This window comes from Periophthalmus magnuspinnatus, chromosome 14 (assembly GCF_009829125.3).
Source record: "Periophthalmus magnuspinnatus isolate fPerMag1 chromosome 14, fPerMag1.2.pri, whole genome shotgun sequence".
Taxonomy (NCBI): Eukaryota; Metazoa; Chordata; class Actinopteri; order Gobiiformes; family Gobiidae; genus Periophthalmus; species Periophthalmus magnuspinnatus.
Genome location: NC_047139.1, coordinates 28743797 through 28768421, shown reverse-complemented (window position 1 = coordinate 28768421; position 24625 = coordinate 28743797). Strand labels below are relative to the sequence as shown.

General features: G+C 38.5%; 4 protein-coding genes across 18 annotated transcripts in view; 3 read left to right on the top strand and 1 right to left on the bottom strand.

Annotated features, from left to right (window-relative positions):
* LOC117380997 (ryanodine receptor 1-like) overlaps positions 1-5303 on the top strand; it is a 42573-nt gene extending 37270 nt beyond the window's left edge. For 11 of the 14 annotated variants that reach the window (XM_055226962.1, XM_055226949.1, XM_055226959.1 and 8 more), the window contains 17 exons: positions 276-357; positions 419-1737; positions 1835-1920; positions 2082-2241; positions 2311-2397; positions 2469-2732; positions 2918-3048; positions 3126-3168; positions 3255-3388; positions 3469-3529; positions 3606-3752; positions 3828-3962; positions 4179-4335; positions 4436-4500; positions 4580-4680; positions 4766-4817; positions 4912-5303. In XM_055226962.1, coding sequence (XP_055082937.1) covers positions 276-357; positions 419-1737; positions 1835-1920; positions 2082-2241; positions 2311-2397; positions 2469-2732; positions 2918-3048; positions 3126-3168; positions 3255-3388; positions 3469-3529; positions 3606-3752; positions 3828-3962; positions 4179-4335; positions 4436-4500; positions 4580-4680; positions 4766-4817; positions 4912-5007 — 3120 coding nt within the window. In that variant the 3' untranslated portion in view covers positions 5008-5303. The remainder of the gene's footprint in view (positions 1-275; positions 358-418; positions 1738-1834; positions 1921-2081; positions 2242-2310; positions 2398-2468; positions 2733-2917; positions 3049-3125; positions 3169-3254; positions 3389-3468; positions 3530-3605; positions 3753-3827; positions 3963-4178; positions 4336-4435; positions 4501-4579; positions 4681-4765; positions 4818-4911) is intronic. The other 3 variants (XM_055226961.1, XM_055226955.1, XM_055226950.1) reach the window with 1 other exon arrangement.
* A 2133-nt stretch (positions 5304-7436) lies between these two features.
* On the top strand, positions 7437-9331 carry LOC129456817 (uncharacterized). Its single transcript, XM_055226902.1, has 4 exons — positions 7437-7479; positions 8029-8287; positions 8359-8549; positions 8624-9331. The coding sequence occupies exons 1-4, from the start codon at positions 7437-7439 to the stop codon at positions 8965-8967; spliced, it is 837 nt and encodes a 278-aa protein (XP_055082877.1). The 3' UTR covers positions 8968-9331.
* A 1330-nt stretch (positions 9332-10661) lies between these two features.
* sms (spermine synthase) lies at positions 10662-14178 on the top strand. Its single transcript, XM_033978436.2, has 11 exons — positions 10662-10862; positions 11381-11501; positions 11600-11687; positions 11763-11827; positions 11895-12070; positions 12201-12355; positions 12450-12539; positions 12615-12729; positions 12803-12882; positions 12987-13102; positions 13210-14178. Exons 1-11 carry the CDS (start codon positions 10817-10819, stop codon positions 13238-13240), a joined length of 1083 nt encoding a protein of 360 aa, XP_033834327.1. The 5' UTR covers positions 10662-10816; the 3' UTR covers positions 13241-14178.
* Positions 14179-14301: 123 nt separating this feature from the next.
* On the bottom strand, positions 14302-24621 carry LOC117381449 (adhesion G-protein coupled receptor G4). Of its 2 annotated transcripts, XM_055226737.1 has the most exons (31): positions 24407-24595; positions 23546-23598; positions 23032-23067; positions 22835-22914; positions 22224-22755; positions 21965-22184; positions 21862-21886; positions 21421-21458; positions 21208-21338; positions 21007-21091; positions 20881-20906; positions 20703-20741; positions 20556-20623; positions 20439-20473; positions 20319-20346; positions 20220-20245; positions 20021-20145; positions 19830-19944; positions 19694-19749; positions 19175-19370; positions 18948-19104; positions 18482-18640; positions 17870-17992; positions 17589-17634; positions 17410-17513; positions 17202-17326; positions 16539-16910; positions 15884-16167; positions 15534-15635; positions 15288-15431; positions 14444-14997 (listed from the first exon to the last, which is right to left on the bottom strand). In XM_055226737.1, the coding sequence occupies exons 1-31, from the start codon at positions 24496-24498 to the stop codon at positions 14903-14905; spliced, it is 3717 nt and encodes a 1238-aa protein (XP_055082712.1). In that variant the 5' UTR covers positions 24499-24595; the 3' UTR covers positions 14444-14902. The 2 variants fall into 2 exon arrangements, with proteins under 2 accessions (XP_033834312.1, XP_055082712.1); XM_033978421.2 differs by having other exon boundaries at positions 14302-14997; positions 21965-22755; positions 24407-24621.
* Positions 24622-24625: the final 4 nt, after the last annotated feature.

Below are 24625 nucleotides of genomic sequence, written 5' to 3'. Positions count from 1 at the left end.
GTACTCGGAGGCTTAGCTTTCTGGATTTTTTCCCAGCATGACTTTGAATTCCCCCTTGTCCCAAATGTTAATGTTTTTTGATCACAGCATTTTCATCTACTATTAAATACTGTTATTTGATGTTCTGTTGAAATGAACGTGTGATAACCACAGCTTCCCGACAGTTTGTTCCCATGTGACAAATGACAACTGCATCTTCATGAACGCTGTCTGTTTTTCATTTTGATGTTTTGATGTGCATTGGAATGTACTGTAAGGCGATTTTCTCTCTTTAGGATTCCAGTCAGATTGGTTTGCTAAAGGAACTTCTTGATCTTCAAAAAGACATGGTTGTCATGTTGCTCTCACTGTTGGAAGGTAAAAAACCTTTTTAGTTTAGCTTTTTGACATGTTCAACAATGTTGCGTTGCTTTTTCAGGAAATGTGGTGAATGGTACAATAGCTCGTCAGATGGTGGACATGTTAGTGGAGTCATCTAGTAATGTCGAGATGATCCTTAAGTTTTTCGACATGTTCCTCAAACTCAAAGACATTGTGGCTTCAGACGCTTTCCGTGATTATGTGACTGACCCACGGGGGCTCATATCCAAAAAAGACTTCCAGAAAGCCATGGACAGTCAGAAGCAGTACACTCCCTCTGAGATCCAGTTCCTCTTGTCCTGCTCTGAGGCGGATGAGAATGACATGATAAACTATGAGGAGTTTGCCAACCGCTTTCAGGAGCCCGCAAAGGACATTGGCTTCAACATCGCAGTGCTGTTGACCAACCTGTCTGAGCACGTGCCCCATGATACAAGGCTACAGAACTTCCTGGAACAAGCAGAAAGCGTGCTAAACTATTTCAGGCCGTTCCTGGGTCGTATTGAGATTATGGGCGCGAGCAGAAAGATTGAACGTATCTACTTTGAGATCAGCGAGGTCAACCGCAAGCAGTGGGAGATGCCTCAGGTGCGAGAGTCTAAGCGGCAGTTCATATTCGATGTTGTGAACGAGGGCGGTGAATCCGAGAAGATGGAGATGTTTGTGAACTTCTGTGAGGACACCATCTTTGAAATGAACATCGCGTCACAGATCTCAGAGCAGGAGGAAGAGGAGAAGGGTGAGGAAGATGATGAGGTAGAGGAAGTTGGAGGTGAGGGAGGACAGGCCGCAGGAGCTGGTGGGGGTGAAGAGGAGAGTAATGGAGAAGAGATACCACCAGAATCCAGCTCTGCTTTTGCCGACTTCATTAATAGCACTTTAAGCTTCCTGAGCATTTTCACTTTCCGTAATCTTCGGCGTCAGTATCGCAGGATCCGGAAAATGACCCTTAAGGAAATCGTGGTCGCTCTTTCTGTGTTCTTCTGGACCATCCTCATGAGCATCCTTCACTTTATCTACAGTGTGTGCAAAGGCATCTTTATGATCATTTGGCAAACTCTGTTTGGAGGTGGACTGGTGGAAGGAGCCAAAAATATAACAGTAACTGAAATCCTAGCAAGTATGCCTGACCCGACTCAAGACGACGTACACGGTGATGGTCCAGGAGAGCTGCGGACGGGAGAGGAGCAGGACACTGGTGGGGTCACAGACACGGGGGAGACTGGGAGTGGAGAGGAAGAGGAGGAGGATACTCAGGAGAATGAAGGAGGAAGGGTGCCGGGTATGGATGCTCCCGGTGGGCTTGGAGACATGGGTATTGAGGCCACCGTGGAGCCCCCTACACCTGAAGGCACCCCCATAACCAAGAGGAAAATGGCAAGTCTTTCAAGTGAATGCTTATCATAGTAAAGAAAATATATGTGTATGATTAAAATGTATTGCGAGCATTGTTAAATGAATATCATTTTATCAGCAGCAACCAGAAGAGGCTGATGGTGGTCAGAAACCTCCTGAACCTGCCCCAATTGAAGAGCCCCCTCCAGAGCCTGAGAAGGCTGAGTAAGGAACCATTAAACTGCTATTTAATTAGAAGAAAATGCTATTGTTCCATCTGATTATATTTGTTTAATTGGTTAATCAATTTACATGTCGAAGAGTGTTGCTTACAATTTAGTAGTCTTGGATGTTTGGGGTTTTTATGGTTGTTGTTTGTGTTTTAGTGCTGAAAGTGGTGAAAAGGCAGAAAAGGAGTCTCAGGACAAAGAAATAAAACAACCCGAGGAACCCAAGAACCAATGTGCCACCAAAAAAGAGAAGAAAACGAAAAAAGGAGGTTTCCAGATCTGGACTGAGCTCGAGACTCAGAGGAATAAATTTATGGTGTGGTATTTGATCTCGTTATCACATTAACAACGACAACAACGTAACATACCTATTTTTTATCTGCAGAACTACCTGTCAAGGAATTTCTACAATCTGCGCTTCTTGGCTCTCTTCATTGCATTTGCATTGAACTTCATCCTCCTTTTCTACAGGGTTAATAATATTTACAGTATATCAGTTGCTCTCAGTAAATACATTTTACTTACTGTTTTATATTTTTGCAGGTGTCTGAAACTCCTCCTGAAGGAGATGAGCTGGAGGGCTCTGGATTCTCCGAGGGCAGTGGTCTTTTTGAAGGGTCTGGTTTGTTTGAGGGGTCTGGAGACTCTGAGGGATCGGGACTCAGTGAAGATGAGGAAGAGGAAGATGTTCCAGTTTATTATTATTTAGAAGAGAGCACTGGATACATGCAGCCTACTCTGTCCTTCCTCGCTATTCTGCACACAGTCATCTCATTCATCTGCATTATTGGATACAACTGTCTCAAGGTGAAGCCGAAAACAAATAACACTCAAAAAGTACATAATAAAATTGGAGTTAGGAAAGTGGTTCGTTTTTTACAGTTTCATTATTTTCACTTTTTATTATTTTTCCTTAAATATTTACTTTATTCTAATTTTGAGAGTGGACTGTATGAATGACAAGCCAACATGGATTTCAAACTGTCTTTCAGATTCCACTGGTGATTTTCAAAAGAGAGAAAGAACTTGCCCGAAAGCTGGAGTTTGATGGCCTTTACATAACAGAGCAGCCGGAGGACGATGACATCAAGGGCCAGTGGGACCGACTGGTCCTAAACACACCGTATGTTCTCCCTCTCATCTGCTTAAATCAGCTCTCATACTGTGGATATATTCAGAGTGTTAAGTTTTGTCTTACAGCTCTTTTCCAAACAACTACTGGGACAAGTTTGTCAAACGAAAGGTATATTATCTTTTGTCTCACGTTAACTCTTCATTGGTCAATTCAAATAGATTAGTACTAGTGATCGACCCTGTGTTCATGTCAAGGTCCTGGACAAGTACGGTGATATCTACGGCAGGGAGAGGATTGCTGAGCTTCTGGGAGTAGATCTTGCCTCTCTGGATGTAAGTCAGCAACATGGGAAAAAGCAGGAAGAACCAGACAATTCAGTATTTGCATGGTACAGTATATTTTTTACATTTCAAACATGCGATACACACAGACATGACCTTTCAGTAATCGTCACTTCTCTGATCTCAGGATGACCTCTATTGACCTCAAGTACCAGATTTGGAAATTTGGTGTAGTTTTCACAGATGGGGTAAACACGGAGTTACTGTCATGCTTGATTTTATAATAGTAAGATATGGCCTAAATACTTGTTTTTTGCCTTTTAGACCTTTCTTTATCTGTGTTGGTACCTGATTATGTCTTTACTTGGGCACTACAACAACTTCTTTTTTGCTTGCCACCTGTTGGATATCGCAATGGGTGTCAAAACCTTGCGTACTATCCTGTCATCTGTCACACACAATGGCAAACAGGTACTACTTATTCAGATATAGAATGTGTTTTATACTGTAATGTTTTGCTGACTCTTGTATTGTTTTTATGCACAGCTCATGATGACTGTGGGTTTGTTGGCTGTGGTAGTCTATCTTTACACTGTAGTCGCATTCAACTTCTTCAGAAAATTTTACAACAAAAGTGAAGATGAGGATGAGCCTGATATGAAATGTGACGACATGATGACTGTAAGTTAGTTATTACGTAATATTTAACCTGATAATATTAATCCATTTTAGAATCCATCAGAAAAATGCTTAAATGTGCCTTTAAATGTGTTGAAGTAGAATTATTACACCATATGTAAATGGACTGCAAAGTCTAGATTAAACACATAAAACAATGTTCTTACATTACTTCAATAAAAATGGTTTGACTATGAAATTGTGCCCTTTCTGTCCCAGTGTTACCTGTTTCACATGTATGTGGGAGTGCGCGCTGGAGGCGGCATCGGGGACGAGATTGAGGACCCCGCTGGAGACGAATATGAGTTATACCGAGTGGTCTTTGATATCACCTTCTTCTTCTTTGTTATTGTCATTCTCCTGGCCATTATTCAAGGTGAAGATATTACTCCTGAGACAAGATCACAACTACATAAAGATGAACTTGTGAGAAATATAAAATATATATTATTTGTTTTCTTTTACAATGACTTTAGGTTTGATCATTGATGCTTTTGGAGAGCTGAGAGACCAACAGGAGCAAGTCAAAGAAGATATGGAGGTATAATAGTACTGACAAGTTTATAATGTTTCACCGTTAGTAAGCACAAACACACAATGTATTACTTTTCTTTTGATAGACAAAATGCTTTATATGTGGCATTGGGAGTGACTACTTTGACACTACACCGCACGGTTTTGAAACCCACACTTTTGATGAACACAACCTGGCCAATTACATGTAAGTCATCCTCTCTTTTGAAATGCTCCCTATGCATTTTTTACTTCTTACAATATTACTTATGCTTATTTTATATTTCCATCAGGTTTTTCTTAATGTATCTTATCAACAAAGATGAAACTGAGCACACAGGCCAGGTCAGTCAGATGTTTAAAAATGATAATGCATTTTGCTTTGTTTTAGCATTCATCTCTGAACTCAGTTGAATATATGTATTTAATGTTTTATTAGGAGTCATATGTGTGGAAAATGTACCAAGAAAGATGCTGGGACTTCTTCCCTGCTGGAGACTGTTTCAGAAAGCAATATGAAGATCAGCTTTCTTAGTCCGAGATACATTTGTTCAACTGGTTAATCATTCCCGGCCTTTTTGTAACAAGAGTTCAAATGTCAACATTTCAAATCAATGATTATGTGATCTAGAGTATATATGCTCTACTCATTAACTATAATACTGTCAGTTGTGGTATCTCTGTGTAGCTTATTGTAAGCGTTTTTATCAGTCCATGTTATTTATTCAGAAGGACTTTTTAGTGAGTGCTGATTGAAGCTATTACTTATTTTTGTGTATTAATGTTTCAGTTTATCATGTATGTATTAGAATAAATTTTACTTTGACAACAGTATCTGATATGTCAAAAGACTGACTTTTTAACAGATGTCTGAAATCAGTGAAGAGTTACATTGTATATTGTAATGTACTGTAAATGAATAACGAGTGCCTCCTTCCTTTAGTTTATAATTTCACAATGAATGTTGTATTGTATCTTAATGACTGTTGTGGAAAAAAATACAGTTCTAGATGAAATGTAATCCATTTGTGAAACCTGGTGAGTTTAGAAATACAAAACCACCCTGTCCAGGACAGGGCCCAGATCTGCCCTGGCCACACACTAGCAGCCTCCCAGCATCCCAAGTCTCTCTAAATCTCTCCCCTAGAGCATGTGAGCTCTGAGTATTGATACCAGAATGATAAAGCTACATACATTTCAAAGCAGAGTGACTTTTGTTTCACACCCATGAGATAATGAATTTTTATACCTTAGGTCAGTCAAGACAACAAAGGCTTTTCTGGAGGATGGGACAGAGCCTTCACACATGTTAATGTCAGGTCTAGGTCTCTTCATTTACACAAAGAGTACATTTAAATTTTCATCCCATGGCCCTATATAAGCCTTCTGTGGACAGGTGTTGAAAACAAGCATTTTTGCTATAACACTTAAACCATGGATCTGGCTTATCCAGTGTAATCGCTAAGTCCATACCAAATAATCATTTTCCCATTATATATTTAGCATTTTAGTAGGTGGTTTTCACAAAAGAGAAGATCAGGAATTCAATCCCACCATTAATGATCCAAATCAAGCAATAATTACTAGTCTACCTAAACCAAATAAAGATAAGATAATATAACTGTATGCAGTCATTTTATATTATTATTATATATATTATATTATTTATTACTCCTCAACACTGACATTAAAGTCTGCGCTTGAGTCCTGGCTCATCGCATTCATCATATGTCTAAATATTGTGACCAAACTGGCTTTATTAAAAACTGCAAACTAATCAATGTATTTAAAACATATTTTGTCATGTATAAACTTTTACTCATCAATGTTTCTCCTCTCTTCATCACCCAAATATTTTGTCACATTAGCTACTTTACACTGCCATAAATGTTCAGGCAGCCTTGCAGTGTCCAATTTCAATACTACTATTTTGTTTTATGTCCTCTTTCCTCGTGGTTTTACCCAACAAGTGCATTTTCATGGAAATGCACAGAAGAATATGGAATACAATTGCATCGTCATCAAAAAATTCAAATCATCAGATATAACAAAACAGGCAGTAGATTTCACTTTCATACGAATAAATATAGGCCAACAACTTTCATAAAAAACTGTCTACATGTAACAATTTTCTACTGAGGCTAAATGACACATTTAATAGTTATTCAATTAATATTCTAATGTTCATTATGAGGCTTATTTAACCATTTGAATAATTACATTTCTTTGATTTGATGAGTATGTATTCAGCATGAAACACACTCCAGCCAAGGCCAATCTGCAATGTCCATCCAAGGACTTTTACAAAATTAGGCAACAGTGACTCAAAGGTTTGTACATTCTTCCACCAACCAGAAGGTCAACAATTCAAACCCTGCAAAGTATAGACTAGACTTTAGTGTATCCTTTGGCATGACATGTCAGTCAAGTTGCATGTAGCACTGATGGGGTGTGTTGTGTCAGATGGGCTGATGGCACACACTGGAGCCTCTAGACCTACTCGTTTTGATAACAAATGTTTTCTTTCCTTTTATCTGTAGGTCTACATGTTTGGCACAACTGAATGTTGCTCAAACATATAAAATAAACAAAAAACTAAGCAATATTTTACCACCACAGTGAATGAAAAAATACATTATAGAACATTGTGAGTATCTTGAAAGGTGCCAAGTATCTTAAATCAAAGCCATTGCATTTAAAACGTAATTAAAGTTTTAAATTAAAAACATTAATTACATTTAAATTTGAAGTAAAATTTTAAATTTACCCCCTTCCTGCTTGCATGACTACAGCCATTTCCAAACCATTCCTATGTTTTTGTGTATTAAGCAGCTAAACCGGGTTTCCGTATAGAACATCCCATGTGAATGAGGATTAGTGCGGAGCATTAAAACTCACATTGAGCCTCATGTGCTTTTACTCAATAGAACTCAAACTGCGCTCTGTTTCACCACCGCTACAGACATGAACACTACAGGGATACATCAGGGGACGCTACGGATGTATGGTGAGTACAATACTTACTAACTTAATTTATGAATTTATATCACAATTAGTTAAACTATATATTAATAATGCATATATAGTTTAAAAGAGTCTTTCTGAATAAACTTTTTATTCTGGGGTACTTGTGGTCATTGTAGGAATAAAAAAATTTAATAAAAGCAAACATTTATTTTAATCTGTAGATAATAAGTCAGTATACTAACATTTAATTCATGCATTCTATGGTGTCTTTACAAAAACAGCCACAAATATTATATTGTATAGCTGCTATCTGGTATATTTTAGAATTAGATTGTTTAAGTGTTTTTTCTTCTTCTTTGTAACAGTTTATTTGGTTTGTGGGTGTGGGTGATGTGACTGTGTGAATGGGGCAATGTAGTAGTTTGAAAAACCCATATCTAATCTTTCAACCATCTGACTGCCTTTAATCTCTGCGGATGATAGACTGGCTCTAATCCTTTTGCACACTGCTACCAATGCTATGATGTCTGTGAGGATGACACTTAGTAATGATTGGGTATCACTTTCTTGATTTTTTTTCTGCATTAAGGTGGCTTCTTCTTCAAGCAGTGGAAGAAACGGTTTGTGCTCCTGACTCCTGAGGGCAGCCTGCTGGTTTGCCACAATGCCACATCTTCCCCTGATCAGCTGGTGTCTCTGCAGAGTGACTGTGAGGCCATTGCAGAGGGCAAAGACATCCTCGACCTGCCCAAGTTACCCCCAGGCGGAAGTCGGAGCTGCTGCTTTGCTCTCATACTCCACCAGAACAAGTATCTTCTACTGCTCGCAGACAATGCTGCAGACTGCAGGTAGCGCTGGACATGACATAATCCTGATGAATGAATCATCATTATTGCGTAACATGATTATTTTTTTTCAGTCAGTGGCTAAATATACTGAAAAAAGTGAAACAAGCCATTCCCTGTAAGAGGCATCAGGTGCCACCAAACATCACTCTTAAAGATTTGAGGTCGGAGCAGATCCCAGACAGAGATCCACTGACTCCTCCCATCAGCAGTACAGAGGCCTCCTGCCCAGCAGCAGGAACCTGTGGGTCACCAAGAGAGGGGGGTGCGTTAACATAATTTAAAGCTTTTTTACTTGAGGTTGTTTGTACAACAATAACTTGTATGTTCATGTTACAGGCAGGAATGCTCTACGTTCTCAGCAGTACAGGGGACATGCACATTCAATGGGATGTCTGCGCCATGGCACTATCAACAATGCCCAGGCCATGAAGGCTGTGTACTTGCTGATGGGAGGAGCTGCTGCCTCCTCAGCTTTGGGTTACCTTGGTGCATGCTCCCCCTCTAATCTGGAAGCCAAAGCTCCCGATTTACCCCCCAACTCAGATTTCGCTGGCATAGACCCAACTGGGACGTACCACTCCAGCAGCCCGGGACTGGACTCTCCTCACTTTAACACCTTTGACTTTGAGATGGCTGGCTCAGACTTTGATGCCTTTGATTGTGGGGGGTTTACTTTCTGATTATGTAAGTATATTTGTATACAATTTAGATATAAGGGCTCTGTTGTGGCATTGAGGCTATAGGCTACATACTAAAATACAGCAGGTCTACTTTTGAACCTAATTAGGTTATTCATTTATTCATCTGTGGTTGCCTGATGATTGTTATTGTCTCTCTATTTTGTACTTATCACAGTTGATAAATAATTACCTGGACTTGATATGGGGCCATATCATAGACTGTATAGTTGTAGACTGTTTTTATATATACAGTCTATGGGCCATATCCAAATGTTGCCTTTTAAAATGTTTTTTGTTATTCCACTGAGAGTTTCCAACATACTGTATACCGCAATAAAACATGAACATAAAACATTCACACCCTAAAAAGACTGCTTACTGAAATTCTTTGATATCACAGACTGAAAAAAAGACAGCTAGCCTAAGTGTTGACCGGACAAGAAACCACAAGAGACTACAATTGATGGCACACCTGTATTTTTTGAGGTGTCTTTTTAGTTTGGATATATGTTTGGATAGTCTACTACGGCAGTCCATTTCTTACAAAATTTTGGAAGAGAAGGATAATTCTGTCACTCTTGAGAAAACACTCATTCCCTGTCCATTGTTCTGCTTCAGGATCAGGGCTGTGCAGAAAAAGTCACATTGTTGGTAGTAGACAGTCAATGTTGGGAAGCAGCCTAAACGAACATGTAGACAACCAAAAATACATATTCTGAATATGAATTTTGAATAGGCCTACCTAGGCCTATTTACTTTCCTAAATTAAATACATGACGGTAATTCATGCAAATGCATTACCAACAGTGCAACAAAAATCAAGCTGTTTTTACTCTGATATAATGCAACTCGGTCAAACAGTATTCAGAGTATTCAGAGTACTCTGATTGGGCCATGTCTATTTTGGGGTATTCAGTATTCCGTAGTGTTCTCCCCTCGCTGCGGGCAGAGGCTGTGGTCGGGGCACTTCCTGTACTCTGGGAGGGTATAGGCTGCTGCTCTGCAGGGGCTAGGGCAGGGGATAGGGGAGGGGATAGGCTTCTATCTGGAGGGGATAGGGGAGGGGATTGGCTGCTCACTGGGGGGATAGGAGAGGGGATAGGCTGCTCTCTGGGGGGGATAGGGGAGGGGATAGGAGAGGGGATAGGAGAGGGGACAGAAGAGGGGATAGGCTGCTCTCTGGGGGAGATAGGGCAGGGGATAGGGGAGGGGATAGGAGAGGGGATAGGAGAGGGGACAGAAGAGGGGATTGGCTGCTCTCTGGGGGAGATAGGACAGGGGACAGGGGACAGGGGAGGGGATAGGAGAGGGGATAGGCTGCTCTCTGGGGGGGATAGGGGAGGGGATAGGAGAGGGGATAGGCTGCTCTCTGGGGGGATAGGGGAGGGGATAGGAGAGGGGATAGGCTGCTCTCTGGGGGGGATAGGACAGGGGATAGGGGAGGGGATAGGAGAGGGGACAGGAGAGGGGATAGGAGAGGGGACAGGAGAGGGGATAGGCTGCTCTCTGGGGGAGATAGGACAGGGGATAGGGGAGGGGATAGGAGATAGGAGATAGGCTGCTCTCTGGGGGGGATAGGGGAGGGGATAGGAGAGGGGATAGGCTGCTCTCTGGGGGGGATAGGGGAGGGGATAGGAGAGGGGATAGGCTGCTCTCTGGGGGAGATAGGACAGGGGATAGGCTGCTGCTCGGCTCCGGTTTCACTGCAGGATTTGTGTCACCGCCCCCTGCCGCAGTCGCCTGTGGCTGTGCTTCGTTCATTCAAAAGGCAGGCTAAACACCTTACGGACGACTCCTGACATTCCCTCAGCCCGTCTGTCCCAGGCATGGATGACGGCTGCACAGAGACATGGCACTGCGACATTACACCCTCGACGTCTGCCTCTCCACGCCAGGTACGCGCGTGCAGCCCAGGCTCGTCACGCAGCATGCTAACGGCTAACTAGCATGCTAATATTAACCTGCTAATATTAACCTGCGAGTGTCACATTGTCCTTCAAAACAAAATCGTTTTATTGATGTGGGTTTAGGTCGGCTGAGGGTGTTTGCATGCCAATAGGGATAAAGGCATTAGCATTAATGTTAACTATTGGGCTTTGTTTATATTTTATTTTGAAAAGCAAATGGTATATGTACACTTAATACTTTAACATCACCCCCACAGCAAAGGTACAATACAACAGCCATTAGAAGAGCACTCATCTGTTTATTAAACTGCACATATGACAGGAATCATCTTGAAAGTAAGAGTTGCTCAAAAAATATTTACTACCAAGTGTTAAATCTCTTATTAAGAAAGTTACTTTAAGGTTAGTTCATTGCAATTGTTAAATATGGTCATGTTGTTGATAGCCTGTAATAGCATGTGAATAAACCGATAGTTCTGTATGCACATGTGTTGTGTTTGTTCCAGTTGACTGTGCCTCCACAGTGCAGAGCCTCCTGTCCATATTTCATGAGCAGGAAATGACAGAGACTCTTCATGACACAGATGGACATGGCTGCCTCGCCACTTTTGTGGGCAAGAATGGCCGGTGAGACTTCATTTATAATTTAAAGATGTAGTAAATATGATAGTTAGGTCACTGTTAGTGTGAAAATGTAGAATATTGTTTTAATTTTCTTGCTACAGACTTTTGATGCTTCGAGTGCATTCCCAAGGCTTAGTCACCATTGATCTGCAGTGTTATGATGATGATAACATTGTGCAACTAGACAATGTAAGTGTAGCATCAATCAGAATGCCACTTTCTATTATGCAGTATGTGTAATATATGTATGTCAATATTTCACAGCTTTTAAATGCACTGGAAAAGAAACTTAAAGTTCTCTTACATGGCAATATTACAAGGATTAAAAGGTAACCTAGAATAATGAGTAAGATGAGTAAGGTGATGTTAATGTGATCACTGTGCTTTTTCCTGTAGACTCCCCCCTCTCGTACGTGGAGCAAAGGTGGACAGGTACTGGCCCACAGCCGACGGCAGGCTCATAGAGTATGACATTGACCGCGTGGTGTATGAAGAGGATTCTCCATACCAAAACATTAAGATTTTACACTCACAACAGTTTGGGAATATCTTGGTCCTCAATGGTGACGTTAGTAAGTGCAGCAACAATATTTCATATAAACGGACATTCATTCTTAAATGAGTGGTTAAATAAGATCTGTTAAGATTCATTGCATATGTAGTGATAAAGTACTTAAGTGCTTATTTTGTTTTTCCTTGCAGACTTGGCAGAGAGTGATTTGGCATATACTCAAGCCATTATGGGAAGCGGAAAAGAGAATTATGCTGGAAAAGAGGTGTTAATTTTAGGTGGTGGTGATGGTGGAATTCTTGCTGAAGTAGTGAAACAAAAGCCAAAGATGGTCACAATGGTGGAGATATCCTTTAAATAACTGTGTTAAACTAAAATCTCAATCCTCTTTACATGTAACTGTAACTGTAACTGTGATATTTTCCTAATGAAATGTAAACATTGACCAGAAAGTAATAGACGGGTGCAAAATGCACATGAGGAAGACTTGTGGCAATATTCTGGACAACTTGAAGGGAGACTGTTACCAAGTAAGTACTTTCTTGGCTTGTGGATTTTATTAACCTTTAGTGGTTTTAAAGTCTTTTTTAAATGGCTCTTTTCAGATATTGGTGGAGGACTGCGTTCCTGTGCTGAAGAAATATGTTCATGATGGAAAGACATTTGATTATGTTATCAATGATCTTACTGCTGTTCCGATATCCACAGAGCCAGAGGAAGGTATGTATGAATTGCTCTTACTTCTTTGCTTTTGTTTATTTTTACACTCTTAAATGTGTGTGGTTTATTCCAGATTCGACATGGGAGTTTCTACGTCTCATTTTAGATCTGTCAATTAAAGTCCTTTGTTCCACTGGGAAATATTTCACACAGGTAAGCTTTGTCTTTCGCAAACTTTTATCCCTGGATTATTACATTTTCCTTTCAATAACCTCACAGAAGTGTATTTTAATAACTTGTCAAAATATGTGAAACAGGGGAACAGTGTGAATCTGACAGAGGCACTGAGTCTGTATGAGGAGCAGCTGGGGAAACTCTCGTGTCCTGTGGGTTTCTCTAAAGAGGTGGTGTGTGTGCCCTCCTACCTGGAGCTGTATCCTTTAAGCACTTCATCATATTCATTCATGCATATGCGTTTGGTATAATGTATAACATAAAGTCAAATTTTCCACTTTAGTTTTCCTTAATATTTAATGTCAGATGGGTTTTCTACACCGTGTGGAAGAAATAATATTTTATCTGCTTGAATCCCCGCCGCTGAAATGTGAATGCTTCCGTTTCTGCTGTGTCCTAAAGGCATGTTCAGACTGTCAAAGACTGATCTGCAGTGTACAATTTTATTGGTTTGAAATAATACAACATTGTTGTAAACCTTTTTATTACAAGTGTAACTAATACACGACAAGATTTAATGCAAACTAAAACAGTAAATTGTCATTAAGAAAAACACCCCAGAGTTTCCTGCAACACTTTGTTAATTAAAAACCTTTGAAACGGTCTGAACACACCTTAAAATAAAGGTGACTGTTTTACTCACCCCCTCTGTCATCCTCTATAATATGCAGTATGGATTATGCTTCCAAGTTTTACTGCTTTTAGTTGTTTTATTTTGATGCAGCTCATTGGCTTGTTTTGTTACTTGATAATGAATGTCCATTTGCATGTACTTGTACTCTTGCTTATAAACACTGATAAGACACAGATGTAGCTCATCTCACAAGTGTTTACTTTTTTTACTTTTTACTTACTTTGAAAATTTGACATTACTTGAGTTGTCTGATAGGCCGATTACTACTTTCAACCCAAACGACGCGGGTTTTTAAAATGTTATTGTTACTGGCACTCAAATGTGATTGTTTGTGGTGACAAAATGTGATGATGCCCAAAAAGACTGTTGTCTGAATGTGTTTTAAAAGGGAAATGGTTCCACACTTTAACGCCGCCTTTGTGTTTGTGCTGTTTATGTTTGTTTTGATTTTGTTTTACATTTTTTAAAGACTGTTTTAGGTGCATGTAAAGGACGGTGAATGTAGCTGCATATACAGTACTCAATTAAGATGGATGAATCTTTTGGGGACACACTTTTATTTATTCAATATGATTTCACCAAAAACGCTGTTGTCCCACTTTACTGGCCATTACATATTAAATTGTATTTTGATGGAGAAACTGTCTAGTGTTTTTTCTCTGATTTTGTGGTGATGATTCAAAACGTTGGTGTTTTTAGTTGGATACTTCTAAGTTAATTAGTTGTTATGGATTTATTTATGCAAAAAAAATAAAAAGCACACTAAAAGTATACAGAAATATTTATTCACATTTAAAATGTATATGTACAAAACACTATTGCACCCAGTGCTTTTAAGTGCATACATCTCAAGATGAAGTAAAACAATTAAATCACCAAATATTTTAAATACATTTTGAAGTGCCTTTCTCAGCTGAGGGTCAATGAGTGTATTCAAGTTTTCTTTTATTTCACAGGGACAGTGTACATTAATCACCATTACTGTAAATCTACCAGAATTAGCCAAAAGCCTATTTTTCATCTGCTGTCCATGGGCAGATGCTAAAATGGTCTTAAAAACTACAGTAAGGTAGCATAATAGAACTGAACCAGTTGTGTTTATCTTTTAGAGTATGACAGATTTTTTATTTTTGCTTTCCACATAAGTGCTGCACCTTAATTGTTACTTTTTACCAGTAACAATAACCAATAATCAAATCAACATTTATAAATGAAAAACATTTGTTGATACAATGTGTACAAATACATATTTTCTCATAGTAAATAAGTGCATGTTTGTAAAGTGATTTCAGTAATAATTATTTGTTCAAAAATAAAATGAACACTACATTTCCTTCCATATTTAGTCTGTCCATAGTGCTGTGACTAAAGGCGTCGGTATTGACTGTTGATCTCGTTGAGTACCACGTCCATTCTGGGGTCTTCATCTGCTGCTATTATGTGATCAGAAAGTGGACTCCCTGAAACCCAACAGTATTTATGAGGATCAGTTTCCTGTTTTCTGAGTCATTTTGAGGACTTTTGACGCTTCTATATAAATAGTTTGAAACTCCAAATGGGTGTTACATACCGACTGTACATTCTGTCTCAAAAATGTATGATCCTGCATTAAAAGGATTTTCATGCCACTAAATAAATGATCACTTAGCTTGTGTAACTCTAAAAAAGCTGCAGGAGGAGCTAAGATACAGGTCATTGTCACATATTCACATAAAAATAGATAAACAGCAGATAATCACGGCTCACTCACCATAGCCATTCATGGGCTCAGAGATGTCACTGACGAGGTATGAAGACGAGCTGGATGAGTTGTTGGATTCTGATGAATGAAGGGGTCTTATTTTAGTCATTGATGACTGCTTTTCTGTTTTCTGTGTCGCGGTGCGGCTCCATTCTGACAATAGTAAAATAGTGATGAGAAAAGGAAGTAGATAATCAGGCAATGCACAAAGGATAATAGATGAGTGTGAGTTTCACCAAATCAGTTCAACCTCACCTGAGTTTTCAGCTAATCTCATGCTTCCACAGCACAGATATGTTCTCCACTGTCTTCGCACATTTTCTTTTACAGCGCAGTGAAACACAAATATAAAGAAACCTACAGAACAAGAAAAACCTTATGTAATAAAACAATGTAATAAAAACTCACTTTTGAGAGCCGGTCATCAGTGGCCACTACAAACACAATAAGAGCAGCCACAGACATGTTCATAGCAACAACTTTTGTTCAAATCTATCCAGTGTAATAAACAATAAAGAGGTAATTTGCTGTTTCAGATTTACCTGTCATTTGTCATGATGTTATGCTTGACTTACTGGTATAAATTTATCTCAAAACTCACTCACCTTGTAAAGAGTTGAAGATCGCAAAGAGATACATAAATGGAAGGTTGAGTTCTCCCCATGCAAAGAATGCAAAGCCCCAAGTGAGGCCAAGGAGTATCGTTATTCCCAGCACGCTCCGGATGTCCTGGAGGGTGTTCCGATGCTGTAGGTTCTGTGGGTTCTGCCTTTTTATTCGACACAGCTGAACCAAGACTACAACAAACATGATGATGTTGAAGAGAAAAATGACTAAGTAATAAGCCACTACTGCGACATAGAAGGCCACGTCATTTTTTATCCAACAACTGTGGAGTAAAGAAAAGAGAGGAATTAAAAATCTCACATAGTGCAAAGGGTATGCATTTACCATGTATATACAGGTTGCCACTTATAGCAAAAACTTGTACAAATTATTGAATTCTTCTGAAAACATTGCAAGGGGATTTTATGAATATGATATGATTTAACTGTATTCCATATGTTCTTATGATGTGGATCTTGTCAAGGCAATGGCTAATGCAGATCCTAATAAACAACATGTGTAGAATATTGTATAGCTGTGTTTGCTAATTCTGTATAATAAAAGTTAAATTGAACTATTAATTAAAAAAAAAATCCTGATATCAATAAACAGAATTACAATAAATAATAAAGAAGAACTTTACAAAAGACTCACAACTCATCTTGAGAGCCATCTGAAAACCTCCCATAGGACACAAGGCCATAATTGTCTTTGTCAACTGCAATTACAATGATGACCACAATCATGGGTATTCCCCATCCAGCCAATGAGAACTTCACCATATAGCGAGATATGTAGCTGTTGAACACTTTAACAAGGGCCATGTACATGTGAACGCCCTCCAGCCCCATCCATGTGAATGCAACCAGCAGAAAATAGTGCAGGAACCAGGCTGTAGAGATGCAGAGGCCCACTGCATCAGGGTAGAGAGCCAGCCAGGCGTCTACCAGGAACACCAGATTTAGAAGGAGCAAGGCCAAACACAGCTGGATCAGGATTTTAGAAGGAATGTCTTTACGGAGTTTTCTGCAAAGTACAACAAGAAACCTATTAGAGACCATTCCTCATCCTCACACTGTTTAAATAAGCTTATTAGAAAATGAGGGCTATGCTATGGTGCCCTGTTAATTGTCATGATGGTATCTAATTTCCATTCATTAGTTCTTGGTCAAAACTTACATCCTTACTTTCACATCACATGCATTTTTAGCAGTAAATATTGCATCACATTATTTGTTGCTTATAAGTGTGTGGTATTGGCATGTAACATTATGACATTTTGATCACCAATAATGCAGGAATTCATATGGCACTCACCCAAAAGCTATGTAAGTGAGGAGGGTAACAGCCAAGAATATTGCAGAGATGCCACAGCCAATGTATGTAATAAAAGTAAGGATCGTGGCCTGGAGTCGACTGAAAGTCACCTCCCGGTTTGGATTCTAAGACAATAAATGCATAAATAAAACATTTCACAAATGTGTCTTTTAATTAAAACCTTTTCTGTGATAAGGGTTAAACTTACCAGAAGTATTCCAAAACTTGTTAAATGGCTGCAGCTGCAAATGGTCTCACTGTTTGTAGTGTTTTGGACAGAACATCCTTCTGCATTCCACCCACCTGACCCATCTGGAAAATAAATATGACTAATATTGTTCTTAATTTTACTGCATATTCACTAAGGCTGTATCTATAAAAACCTACCATTAAGTGTGAAATCCCAAAACACGCATGAAGCCGCATAATTTGCCTAGAATTAAAATAAAGCAACATGAGAGCACTTAGAGTAACACATGCACAGTGCACACCACACAGACATCAATGTTTACCAAAGATTTATGCATTAGAGGAGCAACTGTTACGTTACTGTTACAGCAGATTGCCCCTTATGGTCATTTATTTATAGACTACTGAGATTATGAATAGGCTACTACTAGTAATGACAAGTTGCATCTTACACAGACGCACAGATAAAAATAACTTACAGGAACAGGCTGTATGTTTCTTAGGTTAATAATAATTCCCTGTTGCAGTCCAGAGATTGTCAAATTGGAAACACTTGCTCCAATTATCCCGCTGTTGAGTATTCTTTTCCCCAAAGCTTTGTCCTGTAATGAAATAAGATGTGTCTGTCATTAAGCCTTTGTTTCAATCTCATTGTATCAGATTGGTCTGATCATTGTTAAGTCCTGGTTTAGTAGTACAGTACTCCTTTTTTGTTTATAAATGAGCTATTACTATGTTCTCGGGATGTGCATTAGATTGTGTATATTTATTAGGAACTAAAGTATCTATATCCTAACCTTTTTTGTAGCAGTGAAAAATAACAAAGTGCAAAAGGTAGCTTTACTTTACTGAAATCAATTTTACAATAAATAGGTCAACTTTTTACTTTTAGTTAATAACATCTGTAGATTTTGTTGTTGTTGGGGTTTTTTTTTTTGTTTTTTTTGCCTTTTTGGTTCTGTTTTGAGGCATGCATTGTGGCAGTCAACTCAGAAATCCTACATTTTCTGAGGTGGTAGGTACTTTGTGTGAACAATGAGGAGCTACAGCTGTATACTATGGCTAAAATAATCAACAATGAAATAGCACACCTGAAATAGTGTGCTCTTTTGATAGAAGTTGAACTGGACCCTGGACAGCATTTGTCGTTCCTCCTCTGAGAGGTTTTCAGTGATGGTCTGTGGCAGCCTAATGGAGCCTTGAGGTACAGAGGACTCCTTTGTCACTGCACGTGGGGCACTAGACTCCACCTGTGAACGCAAGAGACAATTTCATCAATCAAAATACTGGTAAAGTTTAAATGATTTTTTCTAGGCTATTTTGTCTTTAGCTTTCAGGTCCCGTTTTGCAGGAAGGACTAAAATAGCTTATTACGTCAACTGAAATGATGAAATTGTGTTACATTCAGGTCGGCTCTTTGCAAAGACGACATCCATCACAATAAGAATAATTAAGGCAAAGCAATATCATCTCCACAGAGAAAAGCAGATGCCCCCAACAGTAAAGTTACTAAGTGCAGTTGTTGTTGATATTATTTATAAATATTAAATAACCAACCTGTACATTGTTTGGATCTGAGATGGAGAAGTATGTTTCCTCAAAGTTTGTCCCATTTGCCTTTTGCACAGAAAGAGCCACAGCTTCACTCAGGAGGGACTCTGTGAAATTCCTGAGGACTATCTTCTGACCAACTGTATCAACTATTCCCATGATTCTAAAAGAGATAAATGTCAATAAAGTGCTATTGTCACAAAATCTTTTACAGGTGTTGCAGCAGGCCAGACCTGTTTTTGGATTCGTCCACTGCTTCCAGGGTTGCATTTTGAAGATTGCTGACAATTTCTACACTGGTGTTTCCTAGTGCCAGGCTGACGTTGGGGCCCAAAAGAAGATTTTCCAGTGCTGACACTATTTGATTGATTTGAGTGGAGTTCAGTTTAGAGGCATCTTTGGTCAGTGCCAGAAGTTCATCAGCTGTGGCTACACAAGGAGAACACAAGATTAAGACACAGGCCCACTACAAACAGTATTAAACAAATGCAATTATAACTCATTTAAGTAAATGAAGTAATAAATGTACAGTCGTCTATAAATGACTTACTTAGTAATTACTAAACTCCACATTATGATCTAATACAGTTGTTCATAGAACATCTTGAAAGTTTATTGAAATAGTTTCCTATGTTTTCCGAACATTTAATTATATATTTTCCTTGTTTAGTGTTTTAGTGTGAAATATTACATTGTACTTTTTAAAAATTTTATCACTGTTTTTTTGGGAAAATAGTAAGTAGTCTACTAACCTTCTGCCAGCTCACACTGTTCATTCAGTAGTACTATCACTGGGTCTTCTGGGTCACTGGAGAAGCAAGAGGAAAATATCTATTTTACATCACTGTCCATTTAAATGTCAAGTTAGACAACGTCTCCAATACAAACCAACTGTCAAAGTTTGACTCGCAGGGCTTATCGGGTTTTATATTTTTTTCCTCTTCTATATCTACTATACATGACGTCTGTAATAGTTGATCAGCATTTCCTTTTCTACAGATTGCTATGTGACATACAGGAAATCACTTCAGATATTTTACATATAATTTAGTCCAACTATTAACTTTGTGACCACATACCAGCCCGTCTCAACTCATTCATGGTAATGTCTTTTTGTCCAAGCAAAGTTGTGACCACTTCTGACAAGACGCAGATAGAAACCTCCTCGGTGAAGAGTAAAAGCACTGTGCAGGTGGGTGGAGATCTGTTACAGAATATGAATCAACATGACTTTACACGACACATTTTGACGACACAATGAGGCAAATTTCAACTCACGTGGCACTGCAATAGATGCTAGCATTCTAAAAGGAAAGCACTATTATATTAAAACATATATCTATTTGAGATTGTGGCATTCATGTTGAAAATGATTACCTTGTAACTAGACGCAATTTCAGGACACCTAATATTATAATATTGCAAAAAAACGAGAAAATTAGTATTATACTTCTGAAAAAGGCATCTTAATGTTTAGGGAGTGTAGGATAGACTTACAAAGGACATCCAGGTGTATTTGTCACACTTGAAAACTGAAATAATAGACATATTATTACAGACTTAAACATTTTATTTGGTGCCAGAAAAAAGGTAAAACTACATTCTGATACGTACTAGAGAGAGAATGGTTGAGTTAGTTATCAAGGGATCGTCTATTGTTACACTGAAGACGTAATATGCATCTGAAAATGCACAACATGGAGGACATTGTTAGTTGGGAAATGATAATCCCGTCTTAATTGATTTAAAAAACAGACTAACCTGTGTTACTGCAGTAAGATGAGCAATTGCAATTGTTTTCTGGAAGGAATAAAACACAAATATAAAGAAATGTGCCTCAGATGAATGGAAGAAATAATAATTGTGTTGATTTGTTGGATAATCAATTTGTAACAGTTGCATTGAGATTTCAATTAAAGCAATAGCACTGCTCCATTACCTGCACTTTGAATTTCATATGCATCACTGATAAAAAACAAACAAACAAACAAACAAAACAAAAACATTAGTTACAGTTAAAATGTTTATCCCAGACTCACATGCAAATGACATTTAAAAATCTTACCATTGTGCAGATTGTTCTTGTTCTGTATAAACGCAGATATTTTCTGGAGCATTACTGAATGTGGCATTTGTATTTGGCAGAAGACCTAACATGGGCAAAAACAATATTATGGCCCAGTTTATATATATTAGGAGAATACAATATTAAAATGATGATATGCCATAGCTGTTTAACACATTGAGATGGTATTTATGTTTTTACCTGCTTTTCCTGCACATGTCCAGTTCATGGTGAAGTTGGTGGATGATTCACTGGCTAAACACAGAGTCCGCAGGATGCAACAAGGGTCAACGCTCTCCTCCAGTGTCAAAGACACAAAACAAGTGGTCGGTCTGAACAAATAAACACATGGTGATATGGTGGGACTATTATAGCTTAACATCATTTAATTAAAAAAAACAAAACAAATCTTACGTAAAAAATGTTTTGTTCCCACAGTCTACTTCAGAAATCTGCAAAAAAAATCCAATGAACATTCATTTAATAGTTGTAGGTGCATTTAACACTTTCTTAAAGCTGCACTATGTAACTTTTCTGATGGAGCATCCATCACCTGCTTGTCTCCATGGAGATGTTATTACTTGCCTAGAATGTTCCACAGTATGGTATTAAACATGTCCATCTCCATGGAGACAAACAGGTGACAGACACCAGAAGTTACAAGTCAGATCTGTGGAAAGGTGACATTAAGAAAGCATTTCTTTCAAGATATTTTTGAGCAAACATGTGGAGTTTTCTGGTTATAGAAATGCAAAATAGAAAGCAAAAAGCCACACTGAGGACCATTCCAGGGAAAGCAATAAGAACACCACCAGAAAACTCAGAGTGTACCATTAAATAGTTAGATTTTCTTACCTTAAACAATCCCTTTGTAATCACACTGGGAAAAACACATTACTGACATTACAATCTAAAACACATTAAATGATGCAACATTATAACTATTACTGAAAACCACCTTGTGTCCCGAGCCTTCCTTTGATTGTTTGAGTTTTCGTTGGGACTGTTTGATGGTCTGTTCTTTCCTCCGCCTCCGTCCTCTGTAGTGACTCCTGCTGAGGTCGATGTTAACACGTCTGCTTCTGTGGTCATGAGTGTTACTGTGACAGTAGTAGGAGTTGTGTCTGCCTGTGACCTTGTTAAAATGGTAGTAGCAGTACTTGCAGCAGTACTAGCAGGTGTACTTGTAGTAATTGCACTTGTAGCAGCACTAGCAGGTGTACTTGTTGAAATAGAAACAACACTTGTAGTAGTACTGACAGGTGTACTTGTAGTAATTGCCCTTGTAGCAGTACTAGCAGGTGTACTTGTAGTAATTGCACTTGTAGCAACACTAGCAGGTGTACTTGTTGAAGTAGAAACAACACTAGTAGTAGTACTGACAGATGCACTTGTGGTGGTACTAGCAGGTGTACTTGTTGAAGTAGAAACAACAGTAGTAGTAGTAATGGCAGGTGCACTTGTAGTAATAGCGGTTGTAGCAGTACTAGCAGGTGTACTCACTGTAGTAGTGACTGCACTAGTAGCACTAGCAGTAGTACTTGCATTGGCAGTAGTACTTGCATTGGCAGTAGTACTTGCATTGGCAGTAGTACTTGCACTAACAGTTGTATCACTTGTTATGTTTGGTACTGATGTGGTTGGCATAGCAGTGCTTGTAAAAGTGCTTGTAAAAAATGTTCTGGTTGAGGTTGCGGGTGTTGTTGTTGTTGTACATGTTTGTAGATTGTTTTCAAAGACTGGCTGAAGCTGAAAGAAATATACAACACAAATCATATGACCATCATTTATATGTATTCATGTATATCTGTTATTTTAATTTACATACAAAGAGATTAATGTCTTGTTCATTTATTCCTGATTCTGTTCCTTCAACTGTGACTTCAATGAAATAGACAATATTTCCTCCTGCAATAATAAATACAAGTGGTAAAGTAACAGTAAAATGTATGTAAACCATTTCCTATATTCCTAAAAATATACTGTATTTTGTTGTAACTGCTGTGAGTATCTTTTCAGATTTACCTTGAGCAGACTGTGCGGAGGCAGGAGCTGCAAAACCTAAGGAAGAAAAGATATTATCAACAAGACAAAATGGGTTTTAGAGTGATGAAAAATTGCCGTTGCCATGGCAATAAACAATTCAAAACTATATTATGGAACCTATAAACGGGAAGCTGAACCCTGTGAATAGCACTATCCTACAATTCAGTTACTGTCAATTACATCCGCACCAGTTCCTCCTGTTAGCAAAAGGCAACATCAAACAAAAGCTACATTACATTTGATACAGTAATAATATATTGTTACTTCCACCTCCACATGGAAACTGTATAAATGTGACGTCTCTCTGCTTTAACAACAGAGACTAACTAGAAGAACAGGTTATGTTCACTTAAAAACCATAAGGCCATGGATGAATGTGCAAATTACAAAGCTGGGCTGGTATGTGAGTTTTAAAAATAGAACTTGTTTAGGCAGAGGTAAACTACATAACACTACCTAAGGCACATATGTAACTTCTAAGGACACATTTTACCTGCACATAGGGCAAGAACCAGGTGTAACCGCAAATACTGTGACAAAGAAAATCTGGAAATGACAAGGAAAGAAGTTAATAACACATTTGGTCTGTACTCAAAAGAATAAAATGTTTTGGTTCTGACTTTTTATTTTCATGTTTAATTTGTATCTAATCTTTGAAAAAGGAAACATTTAAAATTCAAGATCCTGTGTGACTATCTTATCAGGTGCTAGACTTGGTCACACCTAGAAATGTAATGCAGGACAAACATTAAGTCTCTGTACAGTTGGGAAAGACTGAAAATATTATTAAAATGGTTTCACTGGACTAGACTGTATGAAGCTATGACCAAGAGCCACACAAAAGCACATGTCCCGGGGCTCTTGATTATTGTAATGAACTAAAAAAAAGCTGAGTGATACAGAATATTTTGCAGAATAACTACAAAGAAGTGAAATGATCACATCTGTATGCTTTATTCTGAGATGGTCAATTGTCACAAGCTGCATCATGACACAAGATGACATTTCTCCTCTGCTTTGAGCTCTGCTCACTCCAACAACACCAATAAATAGAAAAGAATTAATTGTCACACATTTTGGGATGATGCTTAAATAATAAAGATTTCTTACATTTATTAAGACAATATTTAAGACTAAGTGGTGTTAAATGTTGCATAATGTAATGTCTATGCAATATACTTTTAGATCTCTATTATAAATGACATTTTTTCCCCAAAAAAATATACTTACGAGCCTGAATATATACTATTGATTGTGATCACATATTGTACAGATAACTACATAAATGAACACATGGATGAGTGTGTTAGTTGTAGATTATGATGCAGAGCCTGTATCCAGACTGAGACTCTACCTGAGAGACAGGACCCTGCGCCGGGATGAAAGACCCTCTCTGGAACACACATGTGCAGCTTTCATGGCTTTCTTCTCATTTTGGTCAAGCATTAAATCCAAAAGGTAAAATATACACAGACTAGACGTCCCTCTTCACTTTTACTTCACAGCACATCCGTTTAGTTAGCCAGGAACTGTACAACAGTTTTTCTCATGAGATTACCTGCCAAAACCCCGC

Coding starts and splice junctions, on each gene's coding strand:
- LOC117381449 (XM_033978421.2), bottom strand. CDS start 24,498: ATGCTTGACCAAAATGAGAAGAAAGCCATGAAAGCTGCACATGTGTGT. Junction 20,624..20,702: donor ATCTTACTGCAGTAACACAG/GTTAGTCTGTTT, acceptor GTGCATTTTCAG/ATGCATATTACGTCTTCAGT. Junction 17,514..17,588: donor TTGGGATTTCACACTTAATG/GTAGGTTTTTAT, acceptor TTTATTTTCCAG/ATGGGTCAGGTGGGTGGAAT.
- LOC129456817 (XM_055226902.1), top strand. CDS start 7,437: ATGAACACTACAGGGATACATCAGGGGACGCTACGGATGTATG. Junction 8,288..8,358: donor GACAATGCTGCAGACTGCAG/GTAGCGCTGGAC, acceptor ATTTTTTTTCAG/TCAGTGGCTAAATATACTGA. Junction 8,550..8,623: donor TGGGTCACCAAGAGAGGGGG/GTGCGTTAACAT, acceptor TTCATGTTACAG/GCAGGAATGCTCTACGTTCT.
- sms (XM_033978436.2), top strand. CDS start 10,817: ATGGCACTGCGACATTACACCCTCGACGTCTGCCTCTCCACGCCAG. Junction 11,828..11,894: donor AATATTACAAGGATTAAAAG/GTAACCTAGAAT, acceptor TTTTTCCTGTAG/ACTCCCCCCTCTCGTACGTG. Junction 12,883..12,986: donor CTGGGAAATATTTCACACAG/GTAAGCTTTGTC, acceptor TATGTGAAACAG/GGGAACAGTGTGAATCTGAC.